At 37.4% G+C, this 19939-nt stretch overlaps 1 protein-coding gene across 3 annotated transcripts in view; it reads left to right on the top strand.

Annotated features, from left to right (window-relative positions):
* Positions 1–19939, top strand: part of GLRA2 (glycine receptor alpha 2) — a 173496-nt gene that overhangs the window by 52366 nt on the left and 101191 nt on the right. For all 3 annotated transcript variants that reach the window (XM_006088593.3, XM_006088594.3, XM_023753672.1), the window contains 3 exons: positions 11318–11400; positions 14261–14398; positions 16019–16233. In XM_006088593.3, the coding sequence (XP_006088655.1) occupies positions 11318–11400; positions 14261–14398; positions 16019–16233 (436 nt within the window). The remainder of the gene's footprint in view (positions 1–11317; positions 11401–14260; positions 14399–16018; positions 16234–19939) is intronic.

Genomic DNA, 19939 nt, shown 5'->3' with positions numbered 1-19939 from the left:
GCAAGTGGCCGCAGGGCAGGAAACAACCCTTTGCACCTGTGCCATAAGACCCAGAGTGACCGGGGGCGTTCTGGGACCCCAGCAGCTCAGGGCCTACGCGCATGCCTACAGGCTAGGAGTGGCCTGGGTCCCGAGGATGTTCCGGGGACCCAGACCACTCGGCACCTGCGTATGCAAATTAACCTATCTTTGTCAGGTTAATTTGCATACGCACTCCTGATTGGCTGGTGAGTGTAGCAGAGGAACAGTCAATTTACATGTTTCTCTTTTATTAGATAGAATATAGATAACTCAAAATTATCTCCTCCTTCCCAAATCACAAAATTCCTTCTGGATGAGGAAATAAGAATAGGTCTTTTACGTCCCTTACATCTTGGGAGTCATCAAGAAGAGGTTTTAAATTTACGGTGCCTACCTCAAACTATTTTGGGATTTTTGAACCTTGCTTTCCCAAACTGAATATCCAATTCCTGAGGAGAGGAACCTAATTTTGGAGTGGGGTAGCGAAGATTGGGCTACCTGCATTTAACATATAGTTTACATATAGACAGGTACTCAATACTGGACTCCTTAGTGAGAAATTTTACAATTAAAATTTAGATCATTTGTACCCTCTTATTTAACCAGTCAGAGTACCCATGAGATATTTTAGAATGTGTTCATGAATTATATGTTTATATACTGTTAGACAATTATGCAAAAAGGTTGGCTGAAACAATTGTTACCTGGATATGTAGGCTAAAGGAAATCACAGGGCAGATTTGAGCCAGCAGAATTGAAGGGCTAATCTGCTATTACTCATTATCTGAATTTTCTTGTGGCAGGAAGCCAAAGGAAATTCAGAGGTCCTGGTGAGCCTGCACAACTTATGTTGACATGGGTTTCTCCCTGGTCCAGAGTGCTGCTTTTGAAAGGCTCCCTGGATGGCATTAATCCAAAAATAAACACACTATGGCTCTCATGAGACACATGAATTACTTTTGCACATTCTCATAGCACATAACCCAAAGGAAAGATGCTCCATTTTAAAATGGAAAAAAAAATGTCCATCCTCAAAGCTCAGCATATCCTGGCTTGTGACATTTAAAATTACAAACCAACATCTGTCCTGAAGAGGATACAACATTTATCATTGGACAGTCATTGAAAGACAATTAGGACATATATAATTATGTGAAGTTCACACACAGCCCACATTCAGAGCTGGCCCATCCAATATCTGATCGATCATTTCTTTTAAAGGACAATAAAACAAATGTTTTATTTGATGTTTCATTTTAGATAGTTCTCTCTATTCTTCCTAACCCATACACATGGACATTTCTTTATTCGGTACCTATTACACCCCACTCAACTCGCCATCCATGCTTAGTTCCAAGCACATGGGTTGCCTTGTCTTGAGTTTCCTTCCTCTAGGAAGCATGTAGCTCACAATAGAAATGACAATTGCATCTTCTTCTTGGGCCTCCTCTTTATATGCTTGTTAAGAGTAAACTGAATAATTGTGCCTAATTTTAATGTGTTATCTAATAAAGGATAGAGCATCCTACCATCTAACCAGGACTTTGTTCTTTCTCCAACCTTTGCCACCAGAAACATGGCCACCAACTCTCTGCCAGTCACTACAATAGAAGTCTCAATGCACAAAACACCAGCAAAGTAATACAATCTTACTTTCAGCTGTCAGCAAACATAAAGTTACTTTAGTTTTCTTAAAGCCACATTTTCAGTGCACAAGTGCTTGTTCTCTTTCTGTTTTGCCAGCAAAATAATCCCAAATAAAATGTTAAGAAAATTGCTATACAGTGCTTTTCTTTCTTACTTCACTTCAATACCACCATTAAATATCTATAAAATTAGACACATAGTGATCATGGAATGGACAAAGCAATCCTCATTATTTTAATGTACAGCTAATAACATTTCACCTTCATGAATGTTCGGATGTATAAATAATACTAGAAGTAAAATGACTGTGAAATTTAAAATGTAACTAAAATGGGAGCAGTATTGGTTATTTGAATCTTTGGTAATTTGAGCTCTTCATTCTGGTGGTGTTCACTTTAGCTCTCTCCAATTCAACACCTTCAAAACATTTTTGTTCAGGAAAAATCAAAGCATTTGGAAAAGTTTTAGCTGCATTTTTATTGGTTAGATTTTTATTGAATCTTATCCATATTTGGACTTAATTAACATGGGCCAACCATAGGTGTGCAAATTTTCTGAAGGGATCAGGCACAGATGGGAGAAGATATTGTATTTTTGTCCTTCCCAGCTAGTACTGCTCAATGCATATGGGTATTTTCTGCTATGCCTTTATAATATTTGCTAAATATGGACCTTCCTTGTTAGCCACTGGCATTTTAGTCAGTGGAGAGGAGTAGAATAGCTGATGAATCAGCAGTGTTGCCATTCATCTTCTCCAAATCCCAAGGTCAACAGGGAAAAACAGGTCTTATATTTTCTTTTTTGGAATTATCTAAGAGGATAGTCTAACTGTACAGCTAATACCAACTTGGGGCTTAGGTTCAGCCTGAGACAATATTGAAAAAATAATTTATCTCTGGTGCTATTGCCACACTGTTCTGAACCCTGTTTTCCATCCAGTATCGCCCTTCTGTTTGCTATTCTCAGTATCAAAGTCAGCTCTTGGGAATATTACTAGGAAATCTGGGAATCTATCAACTCATATACACAAAGGAGGAAATGACTAACAGTACTTGAAATACAATTCTCTTCCTAGATTTGCATCTTAATAGTCATGGGGGCTTTTAGTTAAATGTCTATTAGCTGATTATATATAACAGTTAAGAGTTGAAAGGTGTTTGAGCAAGGACATGCATTGTGATCTTCCTGGAACTCCCAATAATTTACACAGCATGAATTTTCAACCTTTACTTATATGGAAAACCTTCCTAAGTATAGCCACATCTGAGCCTGCCTATGAGTCAGGTGAACAGCTCAAGGCCAGAGTGAGCAGGACTTGCTCTATGCTTTATATGATGAGTGACTTCAAATAAGTCATTTAATTACAGAGCTTTCAGAAGACGCGTTTAAAATTTTCATTTCTTGCCTGTCTAGCCAAACTTGGTTTTTGCTTTCCATGAATCAAGATTGTTTTGTGGGTACCATGTGTTTTGATTCAGGAACTTCAAATGATTATGGAAAGTCATACTTCCCTGATAAACCAAAAGGGTTCTCTCGGGATCTAGGTCTGTATGGGTAGATTATCTACTTACCCAATCAGTGTGAGCCCTTATGTAGGCACCAAGGGAATAATTAAAAGTCCTTTTCTTGATTCAGTTCATGTGTCTGATTTACATAATCTGGAAGGATTTTTCGTATGTGTGTATGTTGTCGATCTGTTTGATTTTAATAAAGCAAGTAGTAAATATATGAATATATATAGAAACATGAAGAGAGAATAAATACCTAGAAGGAAAAAAATTAGAAATCCTTTTTTATCTTTGCCACAAATTCTCCCTCCCCAAGTTTTCTAGCTATAATTATTGTTTACAGTTCTATCTATCTGTCTATCTATTTATCTTGGAAGGATTCTTTAAATGGGGATTAAAAAACAACTTTAACAAGTTGAATAAATGCACAAGTATGGAGATATATTTCTTTAAAATATTATATTAACATATAACATATTTTATTAATATGTTGATATTAAACTATGATCTCCTTCATGAGAGAAACTGTTCTTTCAAGTATCTGATATGCATGACACCCAATAAATGCTTGCCAAAAATTGCTGAATGGATGTACTAGATTACAACTCAGGCAGAGTTCTGTTTAACACTAACTCCTCCTCACTAAGAACCTGGAACTGGTCCTCCTGTGTATTCTGCCCTCATCCCTGACTAGCACCATAAGCTTTTGTAAATTTTCAGTTGAGTCTAACCCAATGCATGTTGAAGCCATCCCCCTAACTGCCTCTGAAGTTTCTCCATAGCTGATTTTCTACTCAGAGATCAGAGACAGTGCCCTGATGCACTGCCACTGCCCTAAGTAGAGTTCCATTGCCTATCTTTGCACATTCACGTGTGTTAATAGGCATTCTGGTTTGGTTTCCTATCTGTGGCACCTGGCAACTGTCCTCCCATCACTCTTAGCAGCTATCCCAGTTTTCTAGGCACACCCACCATATTCTTGGTTGCCAGTGGACTAACCTTGGTTTCACTCCCCTGACTTGACAGAATGCCTCTCCATTGTGACCAAGGCTCTTGATTAATCCCCCTTGTCATTAGCCCTGGGTCCAGTCATTAGAAGCCTCCTTGAGCCTAATTGTCTTCCCTGGTTTCGAGTAGAAAGTAGTATTTCTCACAAGAGTGCTAGTGCTACTGAGAAATTGCAGAGCCTTTCCTTAATCCTCTTTCTATTTCAATATTATCTTCTTTTAGTCTATCATGGAGACCAGTGATTTTCAACCAGTGTGCCACAAGAATCTTTAAAATATGCAATACCTGACTATTTAGTCAGGGGTGCTGACCTGTTTTCCCTCAGACTGTCAAATAAAAAAATGTCAATAGCCCTGGCTGGTTTTGCTCAGTGGATAGAGCATCGGCCTGCGGACTGAAGGGTCCCAGGTTTGATTCTGGTCAAGGGCACCAAAAAAAATGTCAACAGCCAATACAACAACGGCCGTCTGGTGTGAATGAATCAAAATTATAACTTTTCTTAGATCAGTAAAAAAATATGTTTTTTGGTGTGCCACAGAATTTTAGTAATTAGTTTATGTGTTCCATGAGATGAAAAAGATTGAAAGTCATTGTTCTAGACAGTAATTAAAGTCATCCCTTAGAGCATGCTTGAAATAGTGCTTTTAATATTTATATCTATATCTATATATAGATATAGATATATATTGTTGTTCTCAGAGAAGGGAGAGGGAAAGAGAGATAGAAACATCAATGATGAGAGAGAATCATTGATTGACTGCCTCCCGCACACCCCACACTAGGGATCGAGCCCGTAACCCAAGCATGTGCCCTGACCGGGAATTAAACCATGTCCTCCTGGTTCATAGGTCCACATTCAACCATGGGGCCACACCAGCTGGGCTGAAAAGTGCTTCTTAAAATGTGCTCCAGGACACCAGCATCAGTGCTACCTGGGCTGCTTATCAAGAGGGCCTGGGAATCTGAATTCCTACCTCACCCCTCAGATAGCACTATATCCACCAGAGTTTGAAATCCATTGTTAAAGGCTGTCTTGATCAGACAACCATCCTGGCAGTGCCTTTTAATCCACTGACTCCCTAACTTTTCCATCCCTCTTTCCATGTGTGGGTTATATTAATGATGCTCTTTTAGCTTGACTTCTAACTTGCCCCTAGGCTAATTTCACATAAGGTCTAGATGGGTTAAGATGACATTCTTGTTCAATATTTGAAGCATTCTGCAAATCTCTGACATTAGCATGTCATATGGTTCAGAAATTTCAAGGTACAACTGAGAGGAAAGATTCAACAGACCTACATTGTAGAGAAAGGCTGTCCTTAAGTTCTTGGGGAAAGAGTGGATTGTGTTATAGGATATTGGATGACAAATCCATATCATGGCAATAAATATCTCACCTATATACCCAGAGTGCCAGAAAGTTCCTAAATTAAAAGTATTATAACTTGCACTTAAGGCTTTCATCATATTTAAAGTGTGCGAACTCACCTATGAGAGGAAATCCTTTAAACTGGTCACCTTCATTTAGTTTAGCATCAGATAAATATTGAACAGCATGGGGTTTTGGGTGGAGAATGAGGCCCAGAGATTTAGTCAAGATCAAATAGCTCTTTTTTTCCAAATATTTTTTTATTGATTTCAGAAAGGCAGGGAGAGGGAGAGAGAGATAGAAACATCAATGCTGAGAGAGAACCATTGATTGGCTGCCTCCTGCACGCCTCCCACTGGGGATCGAGCCCGCAACATGGGCATGTGTCCTGATCAGGAATTGAACCATGATCTCCTGGTTCATAGGACGATGCTCAACCACTGAGCCTTGCCAGCCAGGCAAGGTCAAATAGCACTTTAAGAGTAAGCTGGGTCAACCAACCAGTTCCCTGGATCCACAGTGAATGTACTCTGTGAGGATGCCAGGGAAGGTTGGAGGGGTTTTTAAAAATGACAGGTCATGAGAAGTCTGGACACCTGAAGAAAAATTAAAGGGGTATCCCTGAGCAGGTACAAGACAACTAAGGTGTCTACAATCCACTCTTCTGACTTCATAGACAAGACAGGATGATAAATTAGCAATAGATTCTTTTACTAAGGAGGAAATGTGGTAGAGTTGGAAATAATAAATGAACATTGACATCATTTAAAGTTAGGTTCAAATTCAACTCTGTTCACTCACTTGTGATGTTGGGAAAATGGCTAATCTCTTCAATCTGCTTATCTCAAAAACAGTGAGAATACTATCTGCCTGTGTGATGGTACTCCATGATTGTAAAGTAAAGAGAGTGCTTGAGCAGAATTGTGATTATTAATACTATCATCATCATCATCACTTTTTAATTTTTTCTTAAGTATTTTAATCCTAAAAGAGCACCATAGGTCCTACCCCCTTTGATTTCCACAAACTGCTGAGGGTTTACAGCATGCTGCATAGAATGTACTAAATGTGGTCCCCAAACAAAGATACAATAGCAATATACTCGAGACTCCTTGCGTTTCCTGAACAAAACACAGAAGCTCCCTCTTGCTCTTACTTTCTAAATAAGACAGACTACTCTAACCATTAGAATTAACTCTCCCAAAATAGTACATTGGCAATCTTTGCTACAGGCAAGCCAATCACTCATTAAAATGTGTATTTCTTTCTGAAAATTTGTTTTTCTCTTCAAATGGTTTTCTTTTCCTCAAGAACATTTCACTTGGAATGGACTTCCAATTCCAATACCACTAAGTTTCTTATGAACTAGTAGTTCCTTTATGAATCCAGGTGCCTCTGTCCACCATAATGTTGTAAAGTTAAATAATTAATTTGAATCATTCTAGCAACGTGAAAACAGTCCTGCCTGGCCATGGACCTAGCCACCTGACCAAGGCTCAAAGACAGGTGGATGGAGCTTTCTGGCTTTCCTTCAGCTTGATTTGCTTTATTTCTAGTGGCAATTTGTTAGCAACTTACAGAAGAGGCCAGGCAAGTTTTACTGGCTTCCTGTGCTTGTCTTGTAATTTGGCAACACCCTATGGGCTCTGATGCCCAGGATCCTCTCTCCTAAATCCCTAATCCTTTCCCATTTCTGCAGGATAAAAGCCTGAAATTCTCCCGCAGAGCTTTAGAACACTAATTCATTCATTTGGTAAACAAATATCTATGGACTACTTACTCTGTGCCAACCACTGTTTTAGGTGGTAAAGAACAGAGTCCCAGCCTTTAAAATCTTGCATTGTAATAGGGGACAAATAAGTAAATAAAAATATAATATTTGATTTTGAAAACTAAAAAGAATGGAAATGATTTATAATGTCTGCATCTATTAATCATTTAAACTTTAAGCAAGGTATAAAGCCAAGAACTGGTTTTATGATCAAGGTGAACTGAATAGGAGAGTAGTAAGGAAGGGAAGTGAAATTTTGGGAGACTTTGTTCTGTTCTCTTGCCTTTAAAACTGAAATGTTTGCTCAGCCTCTTACTCTCAGTAAAGAAGCAGGGCCTCCCTGTAAGAAAACTATATTCCTTCCCTTGTACAAACCGTAGCTTGTATGTTGGCCACAATGACAGTGGGGGATGTGTGATAATGCTTCAGGAAATGAGTTCTTTAACAAAAATCAAATGGAAGATGGGCAGCCTCAGCTCACTGCTCTCAGGTGCAATGGCCTTAATATTTTAGATTATGAAAAAAGATGAGAGAGCAAATCTGACATGTTGTAGGCAGTGTCTGCCAGCAAACAGTCTGAATCTCAATTAAAATACTCTGTGAGACCCACCAAAAATAGATGGAGATCCAGAGTAAAGCAGATAAAAATTGTTCACATTTTAGTGTGATGCTGTATGTGTCCATCTTATTTGATGCAATTTCTGCATCTGTACAAAATATTAAGCTCATTTTACCCAAAACTACTTTTAAATAAAAGAATAGCTTAAATAAAGGAAAGCAGTGGTGGTTATTTTTGAAGGTTCTTGACTGGGAAGAGAGCACAAGGGAATGTTCTGGGGTGATGGAATTATTCTAAAACTGGACCTGGGTGCTTGTTAAGTGGGTGGATAGAGATATAAAAAGTCATCACGGTACAACTTAATATTTGTATAATTTCACTGTGTCTTATAGTAACTTCAATGAAAAAGGAAGAAAAAATAAGTAAAGGGCAAGCCCGCATTTCAGGCCTGCAGATGTATAGTAAACTAAACATCATAAACTATGGGCTCTCCAGCCTATGAAGGGACTGATTTAGATCTTTACAATTGCTTCCTATTTGCTCAACTGATTACATGATTTAGCACACCATGGAGCTGTTAACTTGCCTCCTTGTTATTGGCACCCATTGGGTTCCAATACTAAACCCATCTAGAAAGGAAATTAGAAAACAAATAAGGAGAAAGGGAAATACCCGCTGAGTTCTCAGCTGAGCCAAAATTCAGAGACAGTTTCATGCTTGTTGGGAATTTCTCTCAATCGGGTATTCCATGCTGGTAATAGTTTACCCCAAGAATTCTGGATCTCCATAGAATTGTTAGATCTGCCACAAAGGCAGATATAATTGTGTGTGTGGCTTCTGCTCCCTAAATAAATGTGAAAAGTTCACCTCACAAAAGAGCCATATTCAGCAAACCTATGATTAAGAATATTAAAATTGGGTTGTTTCCAATAGCAAACAAAATAGAGTTAAATTCCATGTTGCATGCTTTTAAAACTGTATTTATTTCCACTATTATTACTTTCTAATTTCTCATAAGAAACTTATAGATTTTTCTGGGTTTGATTCACTTAAATTATGTACATGCTCACTGATTATTTTTCTATAATGAACATATTTTTGTTTGATGAAAGTATTTCCTCTTAAAAAATAGGAAAGAATAAATAGATTCTCCTTGAGTTAATAACAGTTTTAAAAAGTCATAGATTCTTTTGTGGTTTTTACCCCTTTACAAAGTGTCAGGTTTTTTAAATTGATTACTAGAGATTTTCATTTTGATCCTTTTACTTTTATTTAAAAGAGTCCATGGCATTAATCTCAATAAAACTGTGCTTTCCAAAAAATAAAGTCTCCTATGCTGGAAAAAAATTTTAAATATCTATATCATATCGATATCTCTAAATGAAATCCATGACTGACAAAAATTATTGTTCCTAAAATGTTAAGTCAGTTGTTGATAACTCAAATATCTATTTTTTCCCTTTAGAGACATGGTATTTGTTTTCTCAGAATAGCCCACAGAAGCTAAGTAACTTATTTAGCAATGGAGGTAAAATACTGTATGTTTATGGCAAAATTTAAATAATAAAAAATTATAGCAAGAGCAGTACCAGACTGAATAAGACAGAATTTTATAATTTTACCTTTCAGGTATTGTTTGAAGACATGTTTAATTACATGAAAGACATCTTCAAATAACCTACATGTGTCAATATAGATAATGCAGAATAAAGAGTAAAAACAAAATATGAATCATTCTACAAACCAAAAATATCTACGCTTAATATAGTGTTGTACTTATGTCCAAGAATAAGAATATATTTTTACACAATTGAGGTCACACTGCACTGTTTTGTATCTTGCTTTTCCTAATCACTGTTGTATTTTAACAAGTTTGAAGATTGTCAGCATAGATTCTTTGTCTAATCTCACTTCAGATCCCAAATTTTTACTTTCTTTGAAGTATATGCCACTACTTTGTGTTTCATATTATATAGAATGTACAAAATGAAACAGAGAAAGAAAAGAGAAGAGGACCAGTAGGAGAGAGTGAGAATGAGCATGCCAGCAAGGGAGAGTTTCGATTGTAGTGCCAGAGTCAAAGGGATCTACAGATATAAAAGAGTTCTTAGAGAAAATAAACAGGACTGGAGCAGTGAACTTTAGAATAACAGGGATTCTAGTATTGGTGCTAAATAGAAATAAACATTATTTTATCCTATCCCATCATTTGATAAGGAGATGAATGTTTATCAAGTTAAAGGTCTTGCTTAGGGGACAGAGATAGTTTGAAGCAATACTGGTAAGGGAACTCAGATATGCTAATTCTCTACCTTAATTTCTTTCTTGAATCACTGAGGTATAGAAAAATTAAAGAGCAATAGGTAAGCACCATCTCACTGAGGACTAAAAAAAGGGAAATGGTAGCCCTGGCTGGTTTGGCTCAGTAGACAGAGCATTAGCTTGTGGACTGAAGGGTTGTAGGTTTGATTCTGGTCAAGGGCACATACCTTGGTTGCAGTCTGGACTCCCAGCCCCAGTCAGGTGCATGTAGGAGGTAACCAAACAATGTGTCTCTCTCACATCAATGTTTCTCTGTGTGTCTCTACCTCTCCCTTCCACTTTCTCTAAACATCAATGGAAAAAATATCCTCGGGTGAGGATTAACAAAAATGAATGAATGAATGAATCAATGAAATGGTGCAAAAGAGATGGCGGCTCAAACAATATCCTGACAATATAAGGCTTGATCATTGCCGGCTGGAGCTCAGAAAAGTTAAGGAAAAGGGGAGCAGAGTAGCCCTCTTGGGTGCAGAGATGTGAAGACTATGTACGAGCCACTATCCTTAAATGTTTTTCTTTCAGCTCAAGGATTACATGCTCCAGATTTATCAAAATTCTAGAATGAATGCTGCAATACATTGTTAACCCACCCACATAGATTATCAAATGAAAAGACATTCAAGTTAAATATGCTCATTTGATAGGAGAACCAATACTCAATCACAACCAAATATGCTTATCACATCCTTTACTGTCATTGAAGCAAAGTCCACCTGTCCGAAATATAAATCTAAAACAGTATAAACTTTATGTATTTTGGACAGCAGTATAGGTAAGAGCCCATTGTCCTCATTATAGTATTTCTCAGTGCTCTTGCTGATCCTAAAATAAGCTTGTGACCAGAGCTTCTGGGAGGTAGGAGTCAGAGATTGGAAGATGGGAAATAGAAAGTAAGGGGTTATAGTAAAACTGTACATTATTTTTAAATTTTACCTATAATGGCAAACTTAAAAAATAAAAAGCATTGACCTGTGTTCGAGCTTAGATTTCATTATTTGAATCAGTCACTTTGCTTTAATATCAAATGTATTTTTGGTTTGTTTCTCAAGAATCAGACCTCACAGATTTAAAACACTTACTTTTTTATTTTCTATAACTTTTTTTTTGCTAAGGCTCACTTTGACCTTATCCTGTCCCATGGACTTGAAGAATTTTCCAATGGATGTCCAGACATGTACAATGCAGCTGGAGAGTTGTAAGTCACTGCTGTTGAAATGACTGCCTCCTTGTTTTAATCAATAACCTGGTTCTTTTAGTGTGTCATTAATTAAGGAGAAAGACCCATAAGTCTCATTCTCTACCTACTTACCAACTCCCAAGGTCCCAATGAAAGGGCAAGCAAAAGTGTGTGTGCATGTCTGATACCTAATAGACAATCTTTCAAAGTAAAATGCCAAATAACTCACTTTCCTCAAAAAGAAGCCTGATTGAGTAAGCTATTTTTTGAAATGAAAATATCTCCTCAGAAAATTAAGATGATTAGTCATTCAATCTCTATAATGAATTGCTCTCTAATCAGAAAATTATATGTCTATCTTATGCTCATATAGACCATCACCCCCAAAGGAATTTCGGCAGGGAGGGATAATTGATTTGAGGACAAGATACAAGAGACTTAGTCAGAGGAGGATGCAAAACTGAGGGGCCTGAGATGATATGGGATAAGAGGCATCTCCTGCCCTCACCGGTTTGGCTCAGTGGATAGAGCGTCGGCCTGCGGACTGAAGGGTCCCAGGTTCGATTCCGGTCAAGGGCATGTACCTTGGTTGTGGGCATATCCCCAGTAGGGGGTCTGCAGGAGGCAGCTGATCGATGTTTCTCTCTCATCGATGTTTCTGACTCTCTATCCTTCTCCCTTTCTCTCTGTAAAAAATCAATAATATATATATATATATATATATATCCTTTAGATGGGCAGTGGACACATAAAGGCATGGTGAAGAAAGTAGAGAAATGCTATCTACTTAGTCCCTTTTATGCCCCAGCCGTGATGCCACTGAAATCTTTGACACATGCCATAAGCTGCTAATGCCTCCAAGGTAATGGCATGTTCAGTCAAGACACATGAATTTTTTTCTGGCTTGCTCTGACAGTTTCTCAGTTTGTAAAATGTAGAGAATAATAAGTCCTACTGATCTATGGGGATGTTAGAAGATTTAATGAGGCAAGAGCAAGGAAATACTTTTAACTTCTTGGTTTAGAAAAATAATAAATACAAAAGATATCAACTATTATTTTTTTAAAAAAAAGAGGCAGTGACAGGGTTTCCTTCTGATCATTTAAAATCACCATGATTTCCCTTGAAACTTCCTACAGAAATAAACAAAATAATAAAATGTCTTTGTTTTAAAAAAAAAGTTGTCAGGGATAAAATGAGAATTTCTGATTGACAATAAACTTTATGTATTCTCCCCTCCCCCCATAACCTCTTCTCTTGAGAAGAAAGTGAAGAAAAAACTGTTTCTTACATAATGATTCCTTCTTCATATCTTCTCTACTGCTCCAAACTCACCCCTGCCTCAGCCCAACACTTATGTTCTCTATAAATCAGCAACCAGAGTTGCCATTTGAGGCTCCTCCAAGGCTTAAAAAACTCCAATTAGTAAATATGGTTGGTCTTTGCAGGACCTAGAAGTAGAAAATCAAAGAAGAAGTAATGTGTTTACCACTAACTTTGAATATGAAGGACAGAAATTACTCTACTTTTCTACCCTTATATTACCTCCTCCTTCCTCACCTCTTTATCTGGTCTGTCTGCTCCAGGCTGGGTCTTCAGGGTAACTGACAAGACTATTATCATGGTGGCCAGCAAGAAGCTCACCAGACAAAGATATGGGGTGTTTGATGATCTTCTTGTGTTTATTGGAGATACCCAACTACTCACATAGCATTGTAATAGGGTTGGCCATTCTCTCTGTTGCAATTCCTTGTTTTGTAATCCCTTGCTTCCCATATTATTTTTGGCTTTGAATGAAAAAGTGGTCCAAAGAAAGAGGAAAGTAGATTCTAATTGACATTGACATTGATTCTGAGGAGCTTTGGTGAGTCACTAAGCTGTAGTAAAGAATGATAAGAATCTATAAACTTAATAAACATGCTGAGGTTATTGGTTAATCAAAACCTCACATAATATTCCTTGTACTCTTCACTCTAATTTTAGTGTTCAAATATCACAAAGGGAGAGGAGAGAGAAATAGCATCTGAAGGAAGAGCAGTCTTCATTTCTGGGGCTTTAAAAGATCCAGAGCACTTTATAGATAATGACCTAGTTAACAAGGAGCTTGGAGACTAAGAACTAACTTTGGTTTAGTAAACTGATAACAATCTTACTTTGGGTGGTTCAAGAGTCATATAACAATATGACGTTACATATAGAGAATGTACATATAGATAAATTACTTCATATTAATCATTGTGATGAGTGGACCCATTTTGCAAGACACTAGAACAAATGAATATGCTTGATTTGCATATTCTACAACTTCTTAGGTTACCTCTCTCTAGCTTTCCCCACATGCTAAAGTAACTAAGGATTGACCATAAGAACTTTAACATAAGCTTTCTGAAAACAAATAGACCCTAGGAGAGGGGCCAAGTTGCAATGGGAATGCTTTAGGCCTATGATGAATTCATTCTCATTTCTTAAAAAAAAAGTTTTTTTCATTTTAAATACTAATGCTAGCACCATGAATTGCATTGTCTTATTGGATTGTCACAGACAGAGCTCTTTCAAGTAAAGATAGTCTCCAATGGGTTTTTATATTTGTTTGTTTGTTCTTCAGAAAAATTTAGTGAAGAAAATGGACTTCATAGATTCCATTCTTTCATTATATGGAAATAAATCATTCAGAAATAGCTTGTTGTCTTCAATTTTGTTGGCTACAAAGACATGTACTTGTCATGATGATTGCAGCTATTTTATTAAAAATGCTCTTAAACTGATTGAGCATGTGTCTGCTTTAGACAATTTTCTTGTTTGTTTCTTTACATGGCTAGCCTTTCAAGGTTTCTTGGAAAGATGCATTCAATTTTTCACTGTCATTTGTTTATCTCAGTTGGATACACAATGAATGACCTGATATTTGAGTGGTTGAGTGATGGTCCAGTACAAGTTGCTGAAGGATTGACCCTTCCTCAGTTTATTTTAAAGGAAGAGAAGGAACTCGGCTACTGCACAAAACACTACAACACTGGTAAGTTTTCTTTCAGCTGCTAAACCCAAGTGGGCTCCATCTGCAGCTTGGGTTATATGTCCCATCACCCTAATTGCTGCATTTTTACCAAGAAAATGGATCTACAAGGGCAAGGGCCTGGACTTGACTCCATCTCACCCCCCGCCCCACCCCGCCAAGATAAGATACCTATACCCTCTGGAATAGGTCAGTGAGCACAACAGAAAATTTCTCCAAAACAGAGAGATAAGTAAAGAGATTTGGGAATCTTTTACTGTTCTCTTGCTGACCATCTGCTGTCAAATGAGTCTGAGAACCAGTGTATAGGACCTTGTAAGTGGTGCAGGAAGTGTATAAATTCTGGCCTGTTCCTGGCATCCACTTTTGACATGGGACCCCCAAGTCAATTTGCACTCTCTGTCTTAGTAGAAGAAAGGAATAATAACATAGGTCGTTGTAACCCAGAAGCACAGCTGTTGTGCTCCCCAGGACTGAACAATAATAGGAGTTTGGATGAAAATCAGCTGGCAGGAATTCAGCTGGCTCTAAAGACATGCATTGTCAGTAGTGCTGACAGACACATGGCGGGGGGGGGGGGCAGGGGGGGAATTTGAATCAATAGCAACAGTGGGCATCTGTTGTTACCTGGGAGATTATGCCTGCCCAGTAAAGTTGATGGCTTTTCATATGCATGTCCCAGTTTTGATACCACACAAGCTGAACATAGGTAGGCAATCTAGACATGATAGTTTGTTCAGTGACTGCTCCAGGTCCCTTTCTGAGTAAAATGGCCCATGAAAACTTGTTTTAGCAGTCAACAGTGCTTCCTATTCAAGTAACTAAAACATAATTCCAAGGTGTTCTTCCTGACAAAGAAGAGTCCAACCCTACCTCTTATAATTTGTCTGGACTAAGCCAAATTACCTTCTGGAGCTCTAATGTCAAGCCGATTAAAGAGGGGAAGTGTGGAAAGGAGAAGGGACATCTATTTCTTAGTAGTATGTCAAAAGTTTTAATATTTTTATATGCACTCTTTTTATAGGGAGTGTAACATTGTAAACAGATTCTAGGAATAGTCTAAATGTCCTCAAGCAATTACCCAAAAGGCTAGGAAATGTTTACAATGACTAGATTATATGCATGGCTGATACAAATACATATTTTTCTCTTGCTATTGATAACACAAAAATAAATACACAATTATTCAAATTCTTTGGGAAGCCCATGTGAACTTTACAACTTTGGAGAAAATGGTTTCAAATGTTACATATTACATGTTATTTATTATATATGTTATGCTGTATACTATATACTATACATATATTCTGTGGGTTATATATTATATATGACAGCCTTGCAAATTCTGAAACTCTATCAAAATAAGCTTCAAAAAGGCACAGATTTTGAAAATTAGTAATCCCACGTGGTTTTGGTCCAGTGACTCTTTAGATCACTCATTCTTGCACTGTCATTTCTATTACTGGTTAAGTAGGAAAGGAGTTCAATTGCTTATGTAGAGCGAGCATCTTGTAAAATCTTTCAAATCCATCTGTAATACTCTTATTTTTTAAAATAAAGTGCGAGTCTAATAGGAAAGATAAATTCTAATTGGATTTTAAGTAATCATTTCTTGCCTTCCAGGAAAGTTTACCTGTATTGAGGTTAAGTTTCACTTGGAACGCCAGATGGGATATTATTTGATCCAGATGTACATCCCCAGTCTCTTGATAGTCATTTTGTCCTGGGTCTCCTTTTGGATAAACATGGATGCAGCCCCTGCCAGGGTCGCACTGGGCATCACCACAGTTTTAACGATGACCACCCAGAGTTCAGGTTCCAGGGCGTCTCTGCCAAAGGTAAGAAATCTCCTCACTTGACAACAGTGACCTGAGAAGTTTGTCAAAGGTTTTGTAGGCTAGAGGATTCTGGGAAGCCAGAAATACCTACCAGTCTGTGACACTGTTGGAGATGCAAATGCAATAAGATAACAAAGAACTGAGTTTGAGATCATTAGAGCTTTGAGGATATGGGGCAACTTCATAATCAGATCAATTAGGGGAAAGGGGACTCAGGGTTATGAGAGAGGAGAAATGAGTGGAGGCAGAAACATTCAGGAATTCTAAGAAGCGCTTGAGTGCTTTTGACATTATGTTGTTTATGAGCCATGAAGCTTGCAGGAATTGAAGTAAGACTAATTCAACTTATGCTGTATTGTCAACATTGTATTGGTGAAGTAATTGTGATCTGTATGCTCAGTAAAGTCACTTACATTAATAAAAATTTAAATTAAGCTCCTGGAAGTTTATGCAGAAAAGCCATCTCAATGAGTGTGTATATATATATATATATATATATATATATATATATATATATATATGAAATGAATGTACAATATTACGGTGCAGCAAATGAGATACATGAATCTTTGTTATGCCTTAATTTACCATAATGGCTGATACACTACTATTTTCAAGTGACATAATTACCTAGAGAAAGATCAGTGGAATCCTCCAACTTGGTGGACATTCTGGTAACTGTGGGAGGTTGACGGAGAAGTGTGGGGTGGATATCAGTGACACATAGACATTTTGTGGCAAGTCAAGCAATAATCCATAATGGCTGCACAATCTATTTTTATGTAAGGCAGGCCCTCTGCATTTGTAAATACTACTTAAGCAAGTAATGATATATGCTCCACTTGTGAAATGCTCCAGCTCCCCAACAGTGTACCTCTGTGTGTTTCCCCCTTTCACTGAGTACATTGAGGCATTGGCTTCAATTTTACAGGAGTGTGAGTTCAATTTAGTATTCAGTGTATACTGCCTCATATGGTTGAGCAGTCTCTCCAAAAACCAGTTCCAGAAAATTGAGATGTAATCCCATATCTTTGGTGGCTTGAACTTATGCTCAGTTGTGCTGCATTTTACATGATGAGAAATATTAGATTGTGGTCCGCATTATTTCCTATGTTGGAAGATACGGTGACATGTGAAGGTCTGTGGCTATAATAGAGATGAACTGGATGCTGTAAAAATAGTTCTACAAACTTTTCAGGTCCATGCCTCCAAAGATAAATATTAGATTTAGTATGCTAAAAGAGAAAAGAATAGATGTCTCTGATAGTTTTTTTAGAACAAATAGTACAAAATACATGGGCCATATTTCTATTGGAATATAGTTGTTAAAAATACGAACAGCCTTTTATTCAGCTATAAAATCACAAATCAATTTTACCTATTAGAAATTCTAATCCACACTGTGCTCCCTCCCAAAGTGGTTCATTTGCTTATTTCTCTTTAGTTATTAGTTACTGCCATCACCGCATGCCATGCCATTATTAAACCCCAGGATGCACAACCATGTATTTTACAATTTTATAGATAGCTAAGGTATTGGTGACAAATTGTAAGCAGATAATGTCAAAAGTAAGACATTTAGCCTCCAACCACTTATTGCTATGAAAATAGTAGCCATTTATTTTCAAAGTGAGAGCTTGAGTTTTTAAAAATGTGTTATTCATTCTTATTAGCTATTATGTTTCTATATCAATGGTCAAAACTATTGCTAAGTAAATTGTCACTGATCAGTGATCTTTGCATGTAGAGATAATCAGGAACCAAAAGAGGGCATATTCAAAAATCATTTTATACTGGGCTCTGAACTCATAGTGGTTATCTTTTTGCCATCAGCAGGTTTATCTTCCTACATGTATTTTTCTTAGGCTATTATTAAACATGGTTGGCTCTCAGCTGACTGTGGAGAGATGTGACTCATATAGATGACAAGTGAGAAAAGAAAATGGGATCAAAAGTGAGTCATGGAAAATAAAGAATTAACCATACACTTACACACACACAAACACACACATACACATATATAGATACTCATTTTAATTTATAAATACTGCAGTCCCTGAGCAGATGCTCCACTATGCTGACTGTAAAGTTACTCCAGTGCCTGCGGCAACAACCTTTACAGAGTAGGCATGCACATTATTTCAATTAATTATTTTTAATGTCTAGTTGTCTGCAATAATACAGGGTTTGGGGGAATAAGGGTCTCTCAATAGCTTTTTCATTCTTTAAGAATGTCCTGCATCCTGCATGCAAATGTGTATGTAGTCTCCCTTAAGAGTGAGGCTTTAGTCAAAATTATGAGATAACAAGAATATCCCCTCTCAAAACTGTTAAACTTATAAAAGAAATATTTAATTTAGAGTTTTATCCATATGATGGTAAAAACCCCATTGATTTATTCAAGTTTACATAACCACCACTAGCAGAACACCTGGCTCATAATAGGTGCTCAGTAAAGCGCTGATTAGTGAATGAATAAACAATGTTGAATAGTCTTGTAGTCAAGAGGTATTCCACATGTAATTTAATTGGCAATTAATTTACCCATCCATTTATTCAACTAACATTTATTAAATGTTTTCTCTGTGCCACTCATTATGCTAGGGGCTGGGGAAATGAACTATAAAGAAAACATAATCCTTGCTCTCAGGGGCTTATAATCTTTAATGTCAAAGACAAATACTTGGAATAGTGATTATTAAACAACTAGAGGCCCGATGAACGAATTTGTGCAAGAGTAGGCCTTCCTTCCCCCGGCTGCTGGCACTGACTTCCCTCTGGCACCCGGGACCCGGGCTTCCCTCACAGCCCCGGCTTTGTCCAGAAGGACGTCTGGTCTAATTAGCATATTATGCTTTTATTATTATAGAGGTGGAATACAGTCAAGCACCACATGACAACAGTTTGCTCAATGACAGACCACATATATGATGGTGGTCACATAAGATTATGAGAGAGCTGAATTTCCTGCAAAAAACTGAAGGATTTGTGGTTCAGGACAATATACAACAGCCAAAACTACATGGCCATGACAGTCCCCTGTGTTCCTTTATCTCTCCATTTTGATTTTCTTATTCCTACTGACCCTCAGACAACCTTTGATTCCCTCCTAACAAACACTATTATGGTGATCTATGCCTTACTGATAACTTAAGATATGCAGATGATACCATCTTACTGGCAGAAAGTAGCAATGATTTGAAACAACTTCTCATCAACATGAAAGAAGTGCCAAAGAAGGACTGCATTTGGACATCAAGAAGACATACATCATAACTACAAAAGAATCACACAACTTTAACATATTTGATTGACATAAAAATTATTAAATATTTTTGCTTACCTTGGTTCTGTCATCAATTCAAATGGAGACTGCAGCCAGGAAATCAGGACAAGGCTGAGACTTGGAAGGACAGCAAAGGAAGAATTAGGAAAGATCACTAAGAGTAAAGATGTGTCATTAGAGACCAAGACTGAGATCCTCCACACCCTCATATTCCCTATTACTATGTAAGATGTGAAAGTTGAACAGGGAAGAAGGTTGATAGGAAAAACTTGATTCATTTGAAATGCGGTGTTGGAGGAGAGCTGTACAGATACCCTTAGAAAAATGAAAAAGTGGGTCCTAGAGCAAATTAAACCCTGTAACATCCCTGGAGGCAAAAATGACCAAACTAAAGTTGTCCTACTTCAGGTACATCATGAG

This window comes from Myotis lucifugus, unplaced genomic scaffold (assembly GCF_000147115.1).
Source record: "Myotis lucifugus unplaced genomic scaffold, Myoluc2.0 scaffold_49, whole genome shotgun sequence".
Lineage (NCBI taxonomy): Eukaryota > Metazoa > Chordata > Mammalia > Chiroptera > Vespertilionidae > Myotis > Myotis lucifugus.
The sequence above is the reverse complement of the archived record's forward strand: the minus strand, read 5'-3'. Positions and strand labels throughout refer to the sequence as shown.